This window comes from Corythoichthys intestinalis, chromosome 1 (assembly GCF_030265065.1).
Source record: "Corythoichthys intestinalis isolate RoL2023-P3 chromosome 1, ASM3026506v1, whole genome shotgun sequence".
NCBI lineage: Eukaryota > Metazoa > Chordata > Actinopteri > Syngnathiformes > Syngnathidae > Corythoichthys > Corythoichthys intestinalis.
This window is the reverse complement of record NC_080395.1, coordinates 41,447,471-41,467,737: the sequence shown is the minus strand read 5'-3', so window position 1 is coordinate 41,467,737 and position 20,267 is coordinate 41,447,471. Positions and strand designations below refer to the sequence as shown.

The window sequence follows — 20,267 nt, the reverse complement described above, 5'->3', positions numbered from 1 at the left end:
TTTTTCTCTCTGGCAAATGTCTGTGTTGAGAAAGTGTGTGTGTATCATGTAAACATGATATGAGTCATACATACATGCTTTTATGGAAAATAATGCAATTATTTTTGTTCTGATGGTAATAATGTTGAGCTGTTGCTGTGGGTTTAGGCTCACCTAAAGGACTGCATTTATTTTAATTTTATTTAGAATATATATATATATTGTTTATTTATTTTAAGTTAACATTATACTTATGTTCCAATTTGCGAATATGTTTTTAAAAAAAAATCCTGTTCAATGGAAAAGTTTTATTTATTTATTTTTTTTAAACCCAGATCTCTCAAAGTAACACATTTTAGAGCTGTAATTGCAACACCATGATAACGTGAAACTGTGATATTTTGGCTTAAGGTTATCATACCGTCAAAATATCGTACCGGCACATGCCTACACTAAAATTTATTTCGGTCAATCACACGTGTATAACATCACCCCTTTCATAAGTATTTGCCTGTGGACTGAACACTTGTTACTTTTTTTTGTCTGTGATTCTCTCTTTAATGGGCTCACCACACAAGCACTTTAATGTTCATCCGCAGTGGATGATGAATGACACATTTTAAATGCTACAGATGGACAATAACTCACACTTACCATGCAGCACATACTGTGAAACAATAAAAACGGTAAACCGGAATGATGGTGTGAAAATTAACAAAGCAAATGTTACTGTGTGAACATGGTTTTACTCCCTAAAACCAAGCAATAACAATGTTCAGACCAAATTTCTCAGCCATTAACCAACTGTGACGCTGCAGCAGAAGCACTATCATTAATGCTGATTAAACTTGTCGATAGTTGCCCAATCGTAATTAAAATATCTACTTCTTAATTTTGTTTTATGACACTTGAGTTGGGACATTACCCAGGTGGTGGTTAAAAAAAAAAAAAAAGCCTGCTGGGTGTCAACAGCCAGAGTGAGTTCACCATCTGCATGCAGGATGAGGCATCCGGGTCATGAATAAAACATGGGGAGCATTTTTGCCTCCTTTTGAAAAATGTGGATGGCGTTTTCACGCACCCGCTGCCTATGAAACACAAGCAGGATATACGGTACTCTCATGGCCCGACTCCCTCCCTTTTATTGTGTTTCCTACATGTGGGAGTATTTCAGTGCCACTGATGGCTGAAATAGAGCCATTTTATTTCATTGGGTTAATAAATATTCAAGAGAAGTCTGTATTCCAAATCGTATTCAAAGTGCCCTTGAGCCAGTCACCAAAACACCACCATGGTTCTCACGTTTAGTCAGCCTTTAAAATATTCTTAAACTGTCATGAGGTCACGTCATCAGGAACGTGTGAGTGCTTCAGAATTACATTTAAGGTAAGCTTTCTTCTTATTGCATCTCAAGAATACTCTTCAATGGTATTTTGTCTATCCTATCCTGACATATGGTAAAATGAAATACAGTACGTGCCACACACAAATTGATCATGTACAATAAAATGTATTTAATAAAAGTCCTGACTAGAGATGGACCAATATGGGTTTTTCAGCACCAATGACGATACTGATTATTCGTAATTAGAGGAGCAGATAACTGATTTTTGGAGCCGGTATTCATTTGCAGGACAAGTGTGAAAATTGGCATTAAAAAATTGAATAATGCAAACTCTGAACTTCATTGAAATGCCTAAAGCTTGTTTATTGAATCACACAAATAGAAAATAATAGCTCCGGAAGTGCCTGGATTTCGTAGGCTCAGAAGCATCTTTTTTTAAAGTTGAATAAAAGGTTAAATAGATAGCTCTCTAAAATTTTTCCACGGAGAAGAAAGCGCTGATGACCTGGTCTAAGTACCGTAATTTACGGACTATAAAATGCTACTTTTTTACTCCTTTTGAATCCGGCGGGTTATAATCCAGTGCGGTTTATTTGTTGATATTTTGGGGTTAGAAGGTAACACTTTATTTGACAGCGGTGTCATAAATTATGACATGACATTATCATGGGCATGAATGAATGCTTATGACAGATGTCATTAAGTGTCATACAGCAAATTTTGTCACTGGCTCAATTTATGTTCAGTCTTGATCTTTTACATCTATTCAAAAGTGAGATAATTTGCTGGATGACACAAAATGACATCCGTCACAAGCATCCATTAATGCTCATAGCAGTGTCATGTCATAATTATGATGGTCTTATGACAGTCTGATGGTGCTACTAAATTCAATAACTAGCAATTATTGAAACAACTAGAACAGTAAGTGATGAAATAATTAGCACAGAACATGAATTTTGATTTGTTATTTATATCTGTAGCGCTGCAATGCATGCTAGGAGGCATGTTGGACGACAACAGTGTTGACAGCAGGTGGTAGCAGAGGTTGACTGTCTCTCCCATGAGAACAGTGATGGCCAAATGAAGTTTCTTGAAGCAATGAAGCTTTGTAGCTAATCGGTTAAACGCTTCATGGTGGTTCATTTGGTCTTATGACAGTCTTATGATGCCGCTGTCAAATAAAGTCTTACCGGTTGATATCTTTTGGTGTAAATATCCCATAATACAGTGAGGACAGCTGCGGCTTATAGTCCAGTGCATCTTATTTATGAACAAACGCTGTTTTTGTGTCAAATTTGGTGGGTGGCTGCTTGTAGTCAGATGCGTCTTATGGTGCGAAAATTACGGTATCCTTGAGCAAGATACTAAACCCCTGGTTCCAAATTCTGCGTCACCAGTAGGTAGATGAGGATGTAGTGTGAAGCAAGGTGGAAAGGCGCAATCCAAATGTAACTCCATTTACCATTACCATTTATCCAATTAGAGGACTGGGTGAATACTAGTGCAGGAGACAGCAGGCAAGAGAGAGAGGTGTGGCTGCATTTGAGCCGAAATAACCTAGTTATAAATTGATTTTTTCATATCGCCCAGTCGGATACAAAAAAGGCCAATACCGATGCGTCAAATATGCGTCAAATTTCCAAATCGGCACGGCCAATAACCGGTCTAGCTCTGGTCATGACTGTATCTTCTTAGATAATAATGGGGAGCATAATATTAGTTGAGTTAGTTGAGTCTCACAGCTGTTAATTAATGTTTGGGTGCGGAATCCAAACTAATCTCAGTTTTGTCATGTTAAGTTTTTGAACTAGAGACCCCCCACTTTGAAAATAAATAAATAAATAATGCGAATAATAATGTACTTAACAGATATTGGATCGTTTCATGAAAAATGTTGACATCAATATGCCAATTTCAGTTTTAATCAGCACAAAAATCTTAATGGAATGTTTTTTCAAAATTGTTTCCTAGTGCAATGCATGTACCACCGAACTTGAAGATTTTTAACACATACAGGAATAAATAACCATTTTACAGATTTTTCCAAAAAAACACTGTCCATTGGTTTAGGCTCTCAATGTTGGCACCAATCTCTCTTGTCTCGCTTTTTTTTTTTTTTTCTTTTTAAACAGAACAAAAAAAAAAAAAAAAAAACTGGCATTTGAACACGGGTGTGTAGACTTTTTATATTTCCAGTCCAGTGGGACTCCATTTTACTTCTCGCACTACCACTGACACTGATTTATTGAGTAGAGCTAATTAACTCTTTGGTCTTTGATGGTGATAGACATCCAATTCCATTTTGACTGGGAGTCTAAATGGATTGGACGTCTATCGCCATTAGTGGAACTGAACGTGTGTCCCACCTGGCGGGCACTCATTGTGGTTCTCCTCATCAGAGTCAGCAAAGACTTCAGCTAACTCCTGGTCCGACATGTCTGTGAGCTCGGTCAGATCTAGGAGGTCGAAGTGGACTTCCAAAGAAGACACGCTGCTCAGAGGTTCTAGGATGACAAACAAAACAGTAAATAACACATTTTAAAGTCAAAAGACATTCAAGAATCTAAAGTAAACAAATGCTTGGGACGAACTGTAGAGCCTTGATTCCATGACAAAAAAGAACAAATTTTTCAAAATTAAGGCATAGACTTCACTATCAGTTGAAGGGACACATGGCTCGAGGCCGATCCGTAGGAGGCCTATTTTCAAAAATGTAAATTTCAAATATTTCCAAAACCAAAGCCGCTAGCGACCTACAACCAAAACAGGCACCTCCCTTATAGCATATATGGATCTCCATGAGCAGCAACATAAATAATTCAAAGTCGTTCCCTAATTCCCGATTATTATTTTTTTTATTAGTAGTATTAGTAGTAGTATAGTATAACAAAACTTAAAAAGGCTATGAAATTCTCAAATTTTACGATAGATGCACAAAAATCACCAAATGCAGAGATAATCACCTATATTTTCAGGCTCAATAGCAATACTTAACAAATCATATGTTTTTGCCCAAAATAGCAACTTAATTTTTTATTTTTGGGGGGGGATTTACTGAAGTTTTCAACAGCTAATAAATTTTCATTCAATTTCAATTTTCACTTCAGAAACTTAATACTTGAGGAAAGCATGCAGAATCATCTTAATTTTACTCAACAAAAGCAAAACTTGCATTTTGCTATACACTATGACGACTTATTTAGGTTGAATTCCGCTATTGTGTAGAGATACAAAATCCAACATGGCAGCCGTCACAAAACAAAAAGCTTTTCATGTGTAAAATTATTGCAAATAAATGATTAAATCGCCGAATTTCTATAGATATGAATGTAAAACAGTCTGGATTCTTGGTTAAAAGCAAAAAAAATGGGCAGTTATCGTTCATTTTACGAAAATATTCCAAGCAAAAGTTAAGGTATTGTGTAATCTAATGTGGCGGCCATCACGAAACAAAGAGCTTTTTAAGTTGAAAATTCTTGTCGATAAATGCTTAAATCGGGGAATTTCTATAGATATATAGACATGAATGTAAAACAGTATAGATTCTTGGTTAAAAGCAAAAACAGGAAGTTATCATTCATTTTACGTAAATATTTCAGGCCAAAGTTATGGTATCCCATAGCAAACCACAATTGAAGATGAGATCTTGATCATGTCTTATTTACATCTCTGAGAAATAAATCAGCAATAATAGAGACCAGAGTGGTTTTATCAGTTTTCTCAAATTTGTCTCATGAGAAGTAACCCATAGCAAAAATTTGCTACTCATTTGTTGCTTAATCTCGTCTCGTGAGACGAATTTGATCATCTAAAATTTATCTCATTCTCTGCTTATTTGTTTCTGAGTTTGTGCTCCTAAGGGTAACCTTAGGAGCAAGTGATGAGTCAAAATGAGCAAAGACATCATTGAGACAAAGGAGATTGATTTGAGAAAGCCGAATTTGTGCAATATTTGAGAAGAGAAATTCTCTTAATTGAAAATGGAGTTACACTTGTACAGCACCTTTCAGGTACTCTAAGCACTTTGACACTATATCCTCATCTACCTGCTGGTGACGCAACAACATGGGGTTCAGTGTCTTGCTCAAGGTTACTTATATGAATTCATCAGAACAGAGAGGTGAACTCACAACCTCTGAGTTAGGGAACAACTTCTCTACCACTGAGCCACGCACGGGCTCAGATGCTGTGTGCTCGATATGACGCGCCACATCAGTGGAAAGCAACTTCAGAAAACATGTAGCAACGATGAAGAAAATTTATTATATTCTGGTTCATTTAATAATTTATAAATTTCTTTGATATATATTAAAAAAAAAAAAACTTCCAAATTGCAGACATGTTGCCTGTGAGCCAATAGTTTTGCCTGTTTTGATTGCGTCATCAAACAAGAGGACTGAGGTTCTTCACACTATTTTGTGGTTAACTTTCGGTCTTCGAAACCAAAAGCCGATAATGCATTTGTAGCGATCCATAGTTTTCGGCGCCAAATTTTCGGTCACATCGCTAATTTTTACATTGAACAAGATAACCCAAATGAACCAGATGTTATTAAATTATTTGACCAATTATAATATTTTCTCGGATTTTGGCATGAGATTAATTAAAATGTGACTGGACATGTCAGAGCAGACACAACTCTTTTTTCACAATGAAAGAATCTTGAAAACCCAAAATGAGCAATCGCAGACTGGAAGGAGATCAAATTGAGAAAAATTTGTGACTGGGACAATGTAAGGTTGCTCCGCGAGATCAGTAAATGAGACAGCTTTGAGGGAAGTTCAAGAAATAAAATACTTTGCTCATCCATATCTTTTACTGAGACATTACTGAGATCGTGACTCCAAGTAAGGAGATAAAATTGAGACGCATTTGAGATAGACACAAGTACTCATAGTTGTCTCTTGGTGAGATCTTGAAAGGAGACAGCTGTGAGACTTTATTGAAAAATCGTGCCAGTAGAACTATTCTTAAGATCTTCTCATGTAATGCTCACTATGAGACTTACTTCTCATGAGACAAATTTGAGAAAACTGAGAAAACCACTCTGTTCTCGATTATTGCTGATTAATTTCTCAGAGATTTAAATGAGACATGAACAAGATCTCATCTTCAATTTTGCTTTGCGATGGGAAGTCTTTTAGTGAGCATTACATGAGAACGTCTTGAGAATAGTTTTACTGGCATGATTTTTCAATAATGTCTCACAGCTGTCTCCTTTCAAGATCACACCAAGAGACAACTATGAGTACGTGTGTCGATCTCAAATGCGTCTCAATTATATCTCCTTACTTGAAGTCACGATCTCAGTAATGTCTCAGTAAAAGACTTGGATGAGCAAAGTTTCTTCAACTTGCCTCAAAGCTGCCTGTTTTACTGATCTTGCAGAGCAACCTTATATTTTGCCCGTCACAAATATTTCTCAATTTGATCTCCTTCCAGGCTGCAATTGCTCATTTTGGGTTTTTTAGATTCTTTCACTGTAAGAAAGAATAGTGTCTGCTCCGAAATGTCCAATCACATCTTGATTCATCTCATGCCAAAATCCAAGAAAATATTATAATCAAGTAATTAAATAACATCTGGTTCATTTGGTTCATCTTGTTCAATGTAAAAATTAGAGATGTGACTGAAAATTTGGCGCCGAAAATTATCGGCCGCTACAAATGCATTATCGGTTTTTGGTTTTGAAGACCGAAAGTTTATCACAAAATAGTGTGAAGAACCTTTGTCCTCTTGTTTGATGACGTAATCAAAACAGGCAACTTGCTGGCTGACAATGTCTCGCTAAAACTACTGGCTCACAGGCAACATGTCTGCGATTTGGAAGTTTTTTTTTAATATCAAAGAAATATATAAATGATTACATGAAGCAAAATAAAATAAATTTTCTTCATCGCTGCTACACGCGCTTTCTGGAGTTGCTTTCCATTGATGTGCCTCGTCACATCGAGCCCAGTGCATCTCAGCCCGTGTGTGACTCAGTGGTAGAGAAGTCATTCCCCAACCCAGAGGTTGTGAGTTCAATTCTCTGTCCTGATTAATTCATCTAAGGATCCTTGAGCAAGACACTGAACCCTACGTTGTTGCGTCACCAGCAGTTAGATGAGGGTATAGTGTCAAAGTGCTTTGAGTGCCTGAAAGGTGGTGTAGAAGTATAACTCCATTTTTTTGATGAAGAGAATTTCTCTTCTCAAATCTGTTTTTCTCAAATCAATCACCTTTGTCTCAATGATGTCTTTGCTCATTTTGATTCATCACTTGCTCCTAAGGGAGCACAATCTCAGAAGCAAATAAGCAGAGAATGAGATCAATTTGAGGTGATCAAATTTGTCCTACGAGACGAGATAAAGCAACAGATGAGTAGCAAATTTTTGCGATGAGATTGTGTAATCTAACATGGCTGCCGTCACAAAACAAAGAGGTTTTTAAACTTAAAATTCTTGTCGATAAATGCTTAAAATCGCGGAATTTCTATAGATATAGACAAGAACGTAAAACAGTCCAGATTCTTGGTTAAAAGCAAAAACGGGAAGTTTTCATTCATTTTACGTAAATATTTCAAGGCAAAGTTACACTCATTTTATCTATTGATATAATAATTACCTTGAATCCTCAACCAAATAATTCTTGAGACACTTGTATGTACATGCTGGTATGCTATTGCCACCTAAATTCGAGTTAGAACGCAGTGTGTGTTTGAGTTTATCACAGTGAAACCAACTCAACGTTCTGCCTGGGTCGGCCCCCTACGGGAAGGCGTGGCTCAATGTCTGTTCGAGCTGTCTTGTGAACTGATGGTAGAGTCTATGATTATGTCATATCTGACCCACCACGAAATTTTCTGTGGACCTCTTGTTTTGGATTTAATACTAAAAATAGGGTTCCTTCAGGTTTCCTCAAGTGAAATGTGAGACATTTAAAGACATTTTTAAGACCATTTCAACTAAAATTCATTGCCAATTCTGGGGCAAATTTCACAGACAAGTTCAAACAAAAAAATCAGAAAAGCTATCAGAAACAATAAATAAATGAATAAATAGGCGGCACAGTGAATGAGTGGTTAGCAAGTAGCGGTGTGACAAAATATCAAAACGGTGACACGTCGTGATACTTTGTATCCCAAAGGTTATCGATATACTCCTGCCAAGAATCAAGATATTGTTTTAAAAAGGTGTCAATGTTTAGAAAGAAAAAAAAAAAGGAACCAACAAGTTGATACCAAAATCTTCCACCATAATAGTGTCTCAGTTAACTGTAAGGCTGCGTTGACGGTGCTTTACGCCCAATCCATTTAGACTGGGAAAGTTTGTTCATTGGAAACCAGAGCATTCACAGTCATTCTGTCCGATTTTCAGGGCATTTACTGGTCACTTGCTGTTCATTTTAGGACATTTACAGGTTATTTCCTGTTGAGTTTGAGTCACTGCCTATTCATTTGGGTGATTACCAGGTCACATCCTGTTCTGTAAATCAAAATAAACCGGAAGTGACCCATAAAATACCCCCAAATCAACAGGAAGTAACTGAAAATCAACATGCAAATTACCTTAAATGACCACCCCTCAAATCCAAAATTAGTGACCTCTGACCAGCCCTCAACTGTGTTTTATCCATGTGTTCCAGAAATGATATCCTTCTTAGTTGTGTGCTGAATAGCTGAACTAGAGTACATGTCTGGAGTACGTACTGAGGCAGATGGAAGACAGTCTGTGTTTCCATGTGAGTCAGTCTGCCTGCCAAGTCTGGATTAAAAAGGCTGCGTGGGTGTTGAAAAGGCTCCTACAACAAGGTGTTATCATTCCCATTTCCACGCTGTTCATGGCTGCAGCAACGAACCATGAAGATTGTGGAATAAAAAGAAGGGGGTTGCCCTTTCATTGGACTTTTCAGTCTGTGTGAAAATGGACGGGACATAATCTCACGGGGAGTTCAATTATGATATTCTCGTCACCAGCCTGATAAAATATTGCAATGTAGAGCTTTGATCAGTCTGCAGCTTCTCAGCCTAGACATCAGAATGAAGAATGATGGGAACAATGCGGAAAATGCGGTGTAGAGATGGAGTAAAGATGAAAGGGTTGCAATGTTGGAGAAACAAAAGGGGTAAATTCGAGAAAGGAGGATTTGACAGAGGAACGATGGAAATGCATTTTTTTCCTGTCACTTCCTTTTGGGCAATGCTTTTTTCCCAATATGTCCCCCTGTCTTTCTCTCCCACCCCTCTTCTCCTTAAATAATTTATCACAAGGCTTTCTCTTCCAGACAGAAAAATGGCCTCTTTGGGTGTGCGTGCTTGCATGTGTGTGAATTGACATGTATCCCCCACAAAGGGCTGATGTAAAGCTCTAGTAGCCTGCGGTCAAATGGGTGTGTACCTATGGTATACATTTGTACACACATTTCCACTTTTTTTCCACTTCCACTTTTCTGTATTCCAACACTCAATTTTCATTATCCTAATGTGCGTGAACCTGAGGCCTTTTTAATTATTAAAAAAAAAAAAAAAAAAAAAAAGATTACTGCCAAACTAAATGCTAAACAAAGTGAATTACAAGTCATGTATTTATTATAACCAGATAGTTTTTCCTTCAAATCCATTACATTAAAAGCTGTCAAAGTCAAACCTAATAGCACATAGATGTAAATCACAAATTTCATGACGATACTATGTTAGATCCATTTTTTGGACAAAGATACGATATTTACCGATATTACAGAGCCTGCCACAAACTGTTTCAAGACCGTTCACTTGATTTAATACGATATTACAGCACTTTTAAGGCAATCCGTTACTTTTCACATAAAGCATTAAAAAGAAAAAATAGCGTTGCACCCGATACATTTTTTTGAAAAAAAAAAAAAAAGCTGTACCGCATACAAACAGTACGGTTTGTCTCCGGAGTGATTTGTTCAAGGATTCAAGGTAATTATTATATTTTTCATTTTCTCACAAGAATTTTCAACGTAAAAAGCTCTTTGTTGTAAGGCTGCCGCCACATTGTTTAACAGACTAGCATTGTACTTCAACATATTTACATAAAATAAATGTTAACTGCACTTTTTTTTTTTTTTTTTTGCTTTTAACCAAGAATCGAGACTGTTTTACGTCCATATCTATAAAGAATTCAGGGATTTAAGCATTTATTCACAAGAATTTTCACCGGAAAAGCTCCGTTTACATACGGCGGCCGCCACATTAACTGACAGACTAGCATCGTACTTTGACATACTTACGTAAAATAAATGCTAACTGCACGTTTTTTTTGTTTTTTGTTTTTGCTTTTAACCAATAATCAAGACTGTTTTACGTCCATATCTATAAAGAATTCAGGGATTTAAGCAATTATTCACAAGAATTGTCATCGAATAAAGCTCTTTGTCTGTGATTCCACTTGGTCAGCTTTGACCCCTATTAATCGGCCCCGCGCTCCGTGTCCCGTCAATATAATTTATGAAGTCTATGGCTTGGTTAGACACTGCCTAACTCATTGTCTGCTATCGACATCGGTGGATGTCCAATTTGATGATCCATTTGAAGTGGATGGATTGGCAAGTGAATTTGCTGCCTCCCTTCCACTTCAAATGGATTGGACTTCTGTTAGTTATGAACTAATTGGTGGGAAGGTACATCTTGGCCAGAGAAGAAAAAAATTCTAATTTTAAACTCATTTTCTGCCATCAATGGCACAAGACAGTGGGAGGGCCTCTTATAATATTATAATTAATTTATAATTATGTTCGTTCATTCGCTGGCACCCTCTCACTTCAAATGGATTGGAAGTCTACTAGTGAAAAAACTCATAGGGATGGGCTACAAGTAGGGTTGTTCGATCATGTTTTTTTGCTCCCGAGCCGATCCCGATCGTTTTAGCTTGAGTATCTGCCGATCCCGATATTTCCTGATCCGATTGCTTTTTTTTTTTTTGCTCCCGATTCAATTCCAATCATTCCCGATAATTTTTCCCAATCATATACATTTTGGCAATGCATTAAGAAAAAAATGAATAAAACTCGGACAAATATATACATTCAACATACAGTACATACAGTGCCTTGCAAAAGTATTCGGCCCCCTTGAATCTTGCAAACTTTCGCCACATTTCAGGCTTCAAACATAAAGATATGAAATTTAATTTTTTTGTCAAGAATCAACAACAAGTGGGACACAATCATGAAGTGGAACAACATTTATTGGATAATTTAAACTTTTTTAACAAATAAAAAACTGAAAAGTGGGGCGTGCAATATTATTCGGCCCCTTTACTTTCAGTGCAGCAAACTCACTCCAGAAGTTCAGTGAGGATCTCTGAATGATCCAATGTTGTCCTAAATGACCGATGATGATAAATAGAATCCAGCTGTGTGTAATCAAGTCTCCGTATAAATGCACCTGCTCTGTGATAGTCTCAGGGTTCTGTTTAAAGTGCAGAGAGCATTATGAAAACCAAGGAACACACCAGGCAGGTCCGAGATACTGTTGTGGAGAAGTTTAAAGCCGGATTTGGATACAAAAAGATTTCCCAAGCTTTGAACATCTCAAGGAGCACTGTGCAAGCCATCATATTGAAATGGAAGGAGCATCAGACCACTACAAATCTACCAAGACCCGGCCGTCCTTCCAAACTTTCTTCTCAAACAAGGAGAAAACTGATCAGAGATGCAGCCAAGAGGCCCATGATCACTCTGGATGAACTGCAGAGATCTACAGCTGAGGTGGGAGAGTCTGTCCATAGGACAAAAATCAGTCATACACTGCACAAATCTGGCCTTTATGGAAGAGTGGCAAGAAGAAAGCCATTTCTCAAAGATATCCATAAAAAGTCTCGTTTAAAGTTTGCCACAAGCCACCTGGGAGACACACGAAACATGTGGAAGAAGGTGCTCTGGTCAGATGAAACCAAAATTGAACTTTTTGACCACAATGCAAAACGATATGTTTGGCGTAAAAGCAACACAGCTCATCACCCTGAACACACCATCCCCACTGTCAAACATGGTGGTGGCAGCATCATGGTTTGGGCCTGCTTTTCTTCAGCAGGGACAGGGAAGATGGTTAAAATTGACGGGAAGATGGATGCAGCCAAATACAGGAACATTCTGGAAGAAAACCTGTTGGTATCTGCACAAGACCTGAGACTGGGACGGAGATTTATCTTCCAACAGGACAATGATCCAAAACATAAAGCCAAATCTACAATGGAATGGTTCAAAAATAAACGTATCCAGGTGTTAGAATGGCCAAGTCAAAGTCCAGACCTGAATCCAATCGAGAATCTGTGGAAAGAGCTGAAGACAGCTGTTCACAAACACTCTCCATCCAACCTCACTGAGCTCGAGCTGTTTTGCAAGGAAGAATGGGCAAGAATGTCAGTCTCTCGATGTGCAAAACTGATAGAAACATACCCCAAGCGACTTGCAGCTGTAATTGGAGCAAAAGGTGGCGCTACAAAGTATTAACGCAAGGGGGCCAAATAATATTGCACGCCCCACTTTTCAGTTTTTTATTTGTTAAAAAAGTTTAAATTATCCAATAAATTTTGTTCCACTTCACGATTGTGTCCCACTTGTTGTTGATTCTTGACAAAAATTAAAATTTTATATCTTTATGTTTGAATCCTGAAATGTGGTGAAAGGTTGCAAGGTTCAAGGGGGCCGAATACTTTTGCAAGGCACTGTAAGTACTGTATTTGTTTATTATGACAATAAATCCTCAAGATGGCATTTACATTATTAACATTCTTTTGTGCGAGGGATCCACGGATAGAAAGACTTGTAATTCTTAAAGGATAAATGTGACCTTGTAAATTGTGACTAAATATTGCCATCTAGTGTATTTGTTGAGCTTTCAGTAAATGATACTGTAGCCATTTAACTTCTGCCCAAATGCATGATGGGAAGTGCAACCATGACTGTGCGTAGTGGTACCAATGTATATATTGCATTGGGAAATAAAATAGGGTGAAAAGAAAAAGAACTTCTACCTTTCTTCCCCACATTGCTTCCCACGATATTTCTAATTGTTGAGAGAGGAATTGCAAGGCTTTAGCCAATTAAAAAAAAGCTTCAAAGGCTACTCATTTAACGTTGCCTTTTAACTCTATGTATACGTTACACGGTGCCATTATAGACTGAATTCGACATGCGTGAGCGGGTAGTGCAGCGCATGCATTTATTGTGTTAAATATTTTAAAATTATTTCCACCGTTAACGCAATAAATTTGATAGCCCTAGTTTAAGCCGAAACTAAAGACTCTGTATGAGTGTAAGACGTTTTGTCTGTAACGTTAAATACAATTAGAAAACGATTTAATTTAAAAAATGTATATATATTAAAAAAAGGCATGTCCAATATTTTTTGCCGATTCCGATACTTTGAAAATGACGACATCCCGATCGATTGGGACATCTCTAGCTACAAGCGCTCCTTTTATTACAGCAGCGTGTAAAGCTGGCGGCCATCTTGGGTAGGGTAACCAGCGTTTGGAAATTAGATCTTGAAATGTAGTTACATACACGTCCTTAGTACTTGCCGATTCCGATGACCATCATTTTCGTGCAAGCACAACACATACAAAAAAATGTCATGTTGATTTTTTTTTGCCAAAACATTCCCAGACATTTGAATGAAAACGATTCTGAAAACGAACTGTGCTTTTATAGTCTTTGAGGTGCATGCTTTATTGGTTAAGTGGCAGTATACTATTTGTTTACTGTACTACGTCCATTGGTGTAACTTCGCAATGAAATAATCCAGAAGTTCAAACATTGACTACCGGTAATTAAAAAGATTTTCAGTGTTTAGGTGAAATACAGATTTAAATATTTGTGTTGAAGATTATTTATGTAAAAGAAAAAAAAAACATATTTATGTTATATTTAGCCGAATTGTGTGATAAACTGCATTTTTAGTTATTTTAAGGGACAAATGTTAATGTTTGAAAGCAGTACCAAAGAAGTGTTTTATTTTGTTTTTACATCAAAATTCCAAAGGAATATTGTTAATGTTATACTGTATTGGCGAACACTTGAATTAAAAAAAGAAAAAATTGGGGGGGTAAAATGTATTAATTTAGGAGTTATGTTAAAGGACTACTTTAGACTTTAGAATGTAGTCATTGTGACATTTCTGAAGGGGGACAAATAGATTAAAATCAGAAATTGCATTTTTAAGAGGGTTTTATTTGAAGGCCATATAAATAACTTAACTCTACTGTGATTGGCTGATGTTTGAAAAGGAGGCAGATCTTGAAACAAATCCACAGGTTTCACATAACTCTTCCAAACAAATAATAATGGTAAAGGAGACTATGGGTGTTTATTTTACCTCCAGTAAACTTCAGTCAGTCAGTGTGCAAGAGAAAACACATTTTGCTGCTGAGGCTAGATTGTTTTGTCAGGAAACATCATGGATGCATGGATGAAATTCTGTTTTTGGTAAAGAATTATTTTGCAAGTCGATTCAGAGTTTGCGCCCTCAAGATTTTTGGTTAGCAGGTCCAGTGCTCTTATTAAAATAATTCAGTCTGGAGCCTTACGTTATTTTTTATTATTAAATGAACTGGCCTCCAGGCACACACGGTGAGTTGTGCTGGCAGGTGGCAAGGCCAGCCCGTGGGTCACAGACATTAGCCTCTGGATGAGCTGTCCCAGTGGAAAACGCTTTAGTTAGTGGAGCAGATAAAAGCTGCCTTGTCACACGTAGCCCCAGTATTCAGCGCAGTGTTGCACTGACGCACAATGAAGCCTTTCAGCATTCTAGCCTCTTCAAGAATAGACCAGCAGAATACCTAAAAGGTCTATAATCATTAATAGGTTTTAAAGGACTGGGAAAGATCTTTTGATAAAATGGTACTTTATCGCTCAGAATGATGTTTTGGTGCATTGAGATCATTTCTGCTGTGATTTTACACTTTCTAAACTCAATTCAGTTGAATTGAACATAATCGGACTTGCTTTCAAGAGTTCATTAAAGCTTTATTTTCCAGAGTTTCTTAAAAATGTCTCCCCCTCCTCTCCATCTACTCACGTCTCTTCTCAGAGATGTGCAGCAGGCTTGCAGTGTGTCCTGTCCAGCCGCCCTCCTCCTCCTCATCCTGGCTTGCGGCGTGCTGCTGGAACTGCTCCTGAGAGAGGTTTCCTGAGCTGGAGGGCTTTAGCAGCTTCTGGATGTCTTTACCGGGCTCTAATGGAGCACAAACACACAGGTTAGCATTATGTGAGTTTGGCCCTGAATGTTTTGAATGTAAATGCTTATGTATAGTAATTGTAGGGTATACAGTGGGGCAAATAAGTATTTAGTCAACCACTAATTGTGCAGAAAATCACATTGTTTGATTTTTAAAGCATTTATTTGCAAATTATGGTGGAAAATAAGTATTTGGTCAATACCAAAAGTTCATCTCAATACTTTGTTATGTACCATTTGTTGGCAATAACGGAGGCCAAACGTTTTCTGTAACTCTTCACAAGCTTTTCACACACTGTTGCTGGTATTTTGGCCCATTCCTCCATGCAGATCTCCTCTAGAGCAGTGATGTTTTGGGGCTGTCGTTGGGCAACACGGACTTTCAACTCCCTCCACAGATTTTCTGTAGGGTTGAGGTCTAGAGACTGGCTAGGCCACTCCAGGACCTTGAAATGCTTCTTACAAAACCACTCCTTTGTTGCCCTGGCTGTGTGTTTGGGATCATTGTCATGCTGAAAGACCCAGCCACGTCTCATCTTCAATGCCCTTGCTGATGGAAGGAGATTTTCACTCAAAATCTCTCAATACATGGCAGCATTTATTCTTTCCTTTACATGGATCAGTCGTCCTAGTCCCTTTGCAGAAAAACAGCCCCAAAGCATGATGTTTTCACCCCCATGCTTCACAGTAAGTATGATGTTCTCCGGATGCAATTCAGTATTCTTTCTCCTCCAAACACGAGAGCCTGTGTTTCTACCAAAAAGTTCTATTTTGGTTTCATCTGACCATAACACATTCTCCCAGTCCTCTTCTGGATCATCCAAATGCTCTCTAGCGAACCGCAGACGGGCCTGGACGTGTACTGGCTCCAGCAGGGGGACACGTCTGGCAGTGTATGATTTGAGTCCTTGGCGGCACATTGCGTTACTGATAGTAGCCTCTGTTACTGTGGTCCCAGCTCTCTGTAGGTCATTCACTAGGTCCCCCCGTGTGGTTCTGGGATTTTTGCTCACCATTCTTGTTATCATTTTGACGCCACGGGGTGAGATCTTCCATGGAGCCCCAGATCGAGGGAGATTATCAGTGGTCTTGTATGTCTTCCATTTTCTAATAATTGCTCCCACAGTTGATTTCTTTTCACCAAGCGAAGAGTGAAGAGTTACAGAAAACGTTTGGCCTCCGTTGTTGCCAACAAAGGGTACATAACAAAGTATTGAGATGAACTTTTGGGTATTGACCAAATACTTATTTTCCACCATGATTCGCAAATAAATTCTTTAAAAATCAAACAATGTGATTTTCTGTTTTATTTCCCACATTCTGTCTCTCATGGATGAGGTTTACCCATGTTGACAATTACAGGCCTCTCTAATCTTTTCAAGTAGGAGAACTTGGTGGTTGACTAAATACTTATTTGCCCCACTGTATGTTGTGGTAGTTAGTACAGTAAAATAATTTATTTTAAAAACACACGTACAGCTATAGACGTCCAATCTATTTTAACTGGGAGGGCTGGAAGCAAGTCAATGACAGGTTTGAAGCACGAGCCTGTATTATTTTTTTATGTGATGCAAACAGTAGCAGCTGCTGAATGGTGGTGCCAGATGGGCACCGCTATTATTTTTTTTTCTTGCTTCAGATTAAAAATGTGAAGACCTGAAGAGGATGTGATGAATTCTTAGCGTTGGTGGTAATTACTGCTTGATTTCCCCAGAGAGGTCCAACAATCTTGTGACCTCGGCTATTGGAGTAAAATGTTTGGTTGATGTTTAGACCGCAAATTAGGATGAAAGGATACGACATGAAAGTGCAAATGGATTTCTACATTACATGCCAGGTAGTCTAACTTCACACCACCTGCTGATTCTCCCTTTCGAATGAGAGAAACTGAACTGAGAACTTCTTCTCGGGTTCTTAGCTGGCATGTCCTCTGTCAAGACATTTTTTGGGATGTGATTCAGACTGACAGATGAGTAAATGAGAAAGCCAAGTGGAATGATGTGCTGTATGCTTGCCAAAAGTTGAGCCAAGTTCCTCCCCACCGTAAATCAATATGTGTTTAGCACACTCGTTGATAGCTATTAATATAGGATTATTAAAGCCTTTATCTTTTTACTCGCTACAATGCTGGACAATTCTTTTGGTACACCTTAGCAATCTAATACATTGATATAAATGCCATTATACTAAAAGGCTTTCCTCATGATTTAAATCAGTCAGGTTCAGTAATAACCTTGCATAACAATAGAATTACTATCTTTGTAACAATATTTATGATTCAGCTCTTTGCTACTGCAGTTGTGCCTGGACAAATGACCTGAAACTTTACATTGGATGTGTGTCTCCCCTGCTTTTTCAATGCAATTATTCGGGACTCTTTCCCTGATGGATTTTTTTTCTTATTGAATTTAATCTACATAAATGAATACCCCTTCATCGTCAAGTACCAACATGAATGTAATGATAAGCAGAAGGAAACCTTGGCCGACTGAGTACAAGCATATGCTGACCAAGCAGCTCAAAGGCTTGTTTCATGCAAATATATTCCAAAGTCAAAGAGCATTCTGACACTTTGATAAGGACTCAGGGTTTGAAGCCAGCTACACAACCAAACCTCACTTTTTTCCTACCTGATGCATACAGCGGTTGTATAAAATGTACACTCCACTGTTCAAATTCTAGGTTTTTGTGAAAATAAATGAGGACAAGATGAATCATTGTATAATCTTTTTCACTATTAATGTTGCCTGTAATCTGTACAACAATATCTTATGTAATAATGTTGTTGCATAAGTACGCACACCCTGTTGGAACTGGGATGCAGCAGTGATCAGAGTTAAACAATCACATTCAAACTGGTGTTAAATAGGACTCAAACACACTTACCAGCTACCCCAATTAAAAGAGCTTCCGATTACCTCCACATAAACTTCAGCTGCTTTACTGGTCTTGTTCTGACTTTGTTTCTTCACCCTCTTTCTTTTAGCAAAGGTTTTGTTCTGTTCTGAGTGGAAATAAAGTTCAACCTTGGTCCACCTAAACCAAGGTTGAACTATTTGCCCGTGATTCCAAAAAGTATGTTTGGCACAAACACAACACTGCTAATCAGCAAAAGAACCCCATACCTATAGTGAAGCATGGCTGTAGCAGCACATGACGAGAGGTTGGTTTTCTTGAGTGAAAAGCGAGGGCTTAGACAAGATGGAAGCAAGTAAAAATCGCAGTGACTGCACAAAATCTTCATTCTCATGAGAGATGGTAAAAAATGTACGGGGGAGATGCCTGGATTAGCACATCTAAACTTTATTTAGGGTTAATTGTGGCATTAAAGGTTGCCAGGTGAGTGCTAACTCCCATTTAACACAACAGTAGAAAAACCTTTAAATGATTTATCACAAAACCCTGCATTTTAATAGGGGTGAATGTACTTTTTTCTTATAAATATCCACATTGATTTATTACCACGACCACCAAATAGTCTGACTTTATCATGAAAGTTAGGGTACATCCATTTTACTGTCAACAGTGCAATGCACCACAGGGTATTGTGTGTGGCTTCTCTACAACCGGCTTCTCTGGATAGCCTTCACACAATGCATCCACTATTGTAACGCAATTTGTCTCTCATCAGTACACTTTCTGCATGGCTGACCTACAGTATGGTGTGTTTGCATAAAAGAGGCCCTCTTCTTCTGCAATGAGTTCGCAACTTGAGAGTGAAACCTCCACAGCATAGAAACACAATGACCACAGTATGTCGACTCTTTCTTGCCCGACATGTGACCTAAGTGTTGAAAAAAGAGCATCAAGTGCATACTGGAGGATGAGCATCAGTAGGTTGTACGTTAAAAATGAACAAGAAATCATAAAATCATTGTAAAGAAGATGAAGAATAGTGTTCTTACCTGGGCTGGGAGCCCCTCCCTGTGCCTCCATGCGGCTCAGCCAAGAGTGTCCTGTTGTTCACCACACCAGCATCCGACAGTAGAGGAGATGAGCAGGGAGGGAAGAAGGGAGAGGCAAGTGTGTGTGCGTGTGTGTATGAGCAAGGAAGAGGGAGGAGAGGGTGGGTGGTTAAAAGCTCAGTTCCCGAAGACTGTTCTCTTTTTCTGTCCTACGTTGTCAAAGATATCCCAAACAGGTGTATTTGCTCGCTCGGTCCACCTGCCAAGATGGTCCATCAGTGCCGCAGACAGAGAGTCCATTGCAGAGGGGCGAAGCGGGGGTCTGGGAACAGCCACATCACAGCAAATTCCTCAACTCACGGGTTTAGTAAGCGCAGCATTGTGAGGCTTTGCTTGACATGTATAGAATCCACTGAGATCCAGAGCTAGAGAAGAGTGAGGGAGAGGGGAAGGGAGGGTGTAGCTTGGCTCCCTGCCCAGACAGGGAGAGGGAGGCTAGGGGTGTCAGGGGGGGCTCTCCCATGGATGGCTATGAATGTGAATGTAAAACAATTGCACATAACAGTTGAAAAATGTAGGGTTAAAATTTTTCTTTAAGTAAATTATGACAGTTAACCCTTTATAGGAAAATCATTTAACTCATCAGCTGCCATTGACAGTGCTAGTCATCCAATCCATTTTGAGCGAATGATCGCTACCATACCTCCCACTTTATCCAAGTCTGTTAATGCATAAACGTATTAATTCATTAAAAATAAAAATAATTTTTCAATACAATCATGATCAATACTAATAATAATAAATTGTAATTTGAGGCCTGCCACACATTTTGGATCATACATTGGGT

At 38.3% G+C, this 20,267-nt stretch overlaps 1 protein-coding gene across 1 annotated transcript in view; it reads right to left on the bottom strand.

Moving 5' to 3' along the window:
• dbndd1 (dysbindin domain containing 1) overlaps positions 1 to 19,827 on the bottom strand; it is a 34,304-nt gene extending 14,477 nt beyond the window's left edge. The window contains exons 1-3 of the mRNA XM_057839713.1: positions 19,421 to 19,827; positions 15,357 to 15,512; positions 3,694 to 3,831 (exon numbers count right to left, since the gene is read on the bottom strand). Of these exons, the coding sequence (XP_057695696.1) occupies positions 3,694 to 3,831; positions 15,357 to 15,512; positions 19,421 to 19,451 (325 nt within the window). The 5' untranslated portion in view covers positions 19,452 to 19,827. The remainder of the gene's footprint in view (positions 1 to 3,693; positions 3,832 to 15,356; positions 15,513 to 19,420) is intronic.
• Between the last annotated feature and the right edge of the window lie 440 nt (positions 19,828 to 20,267).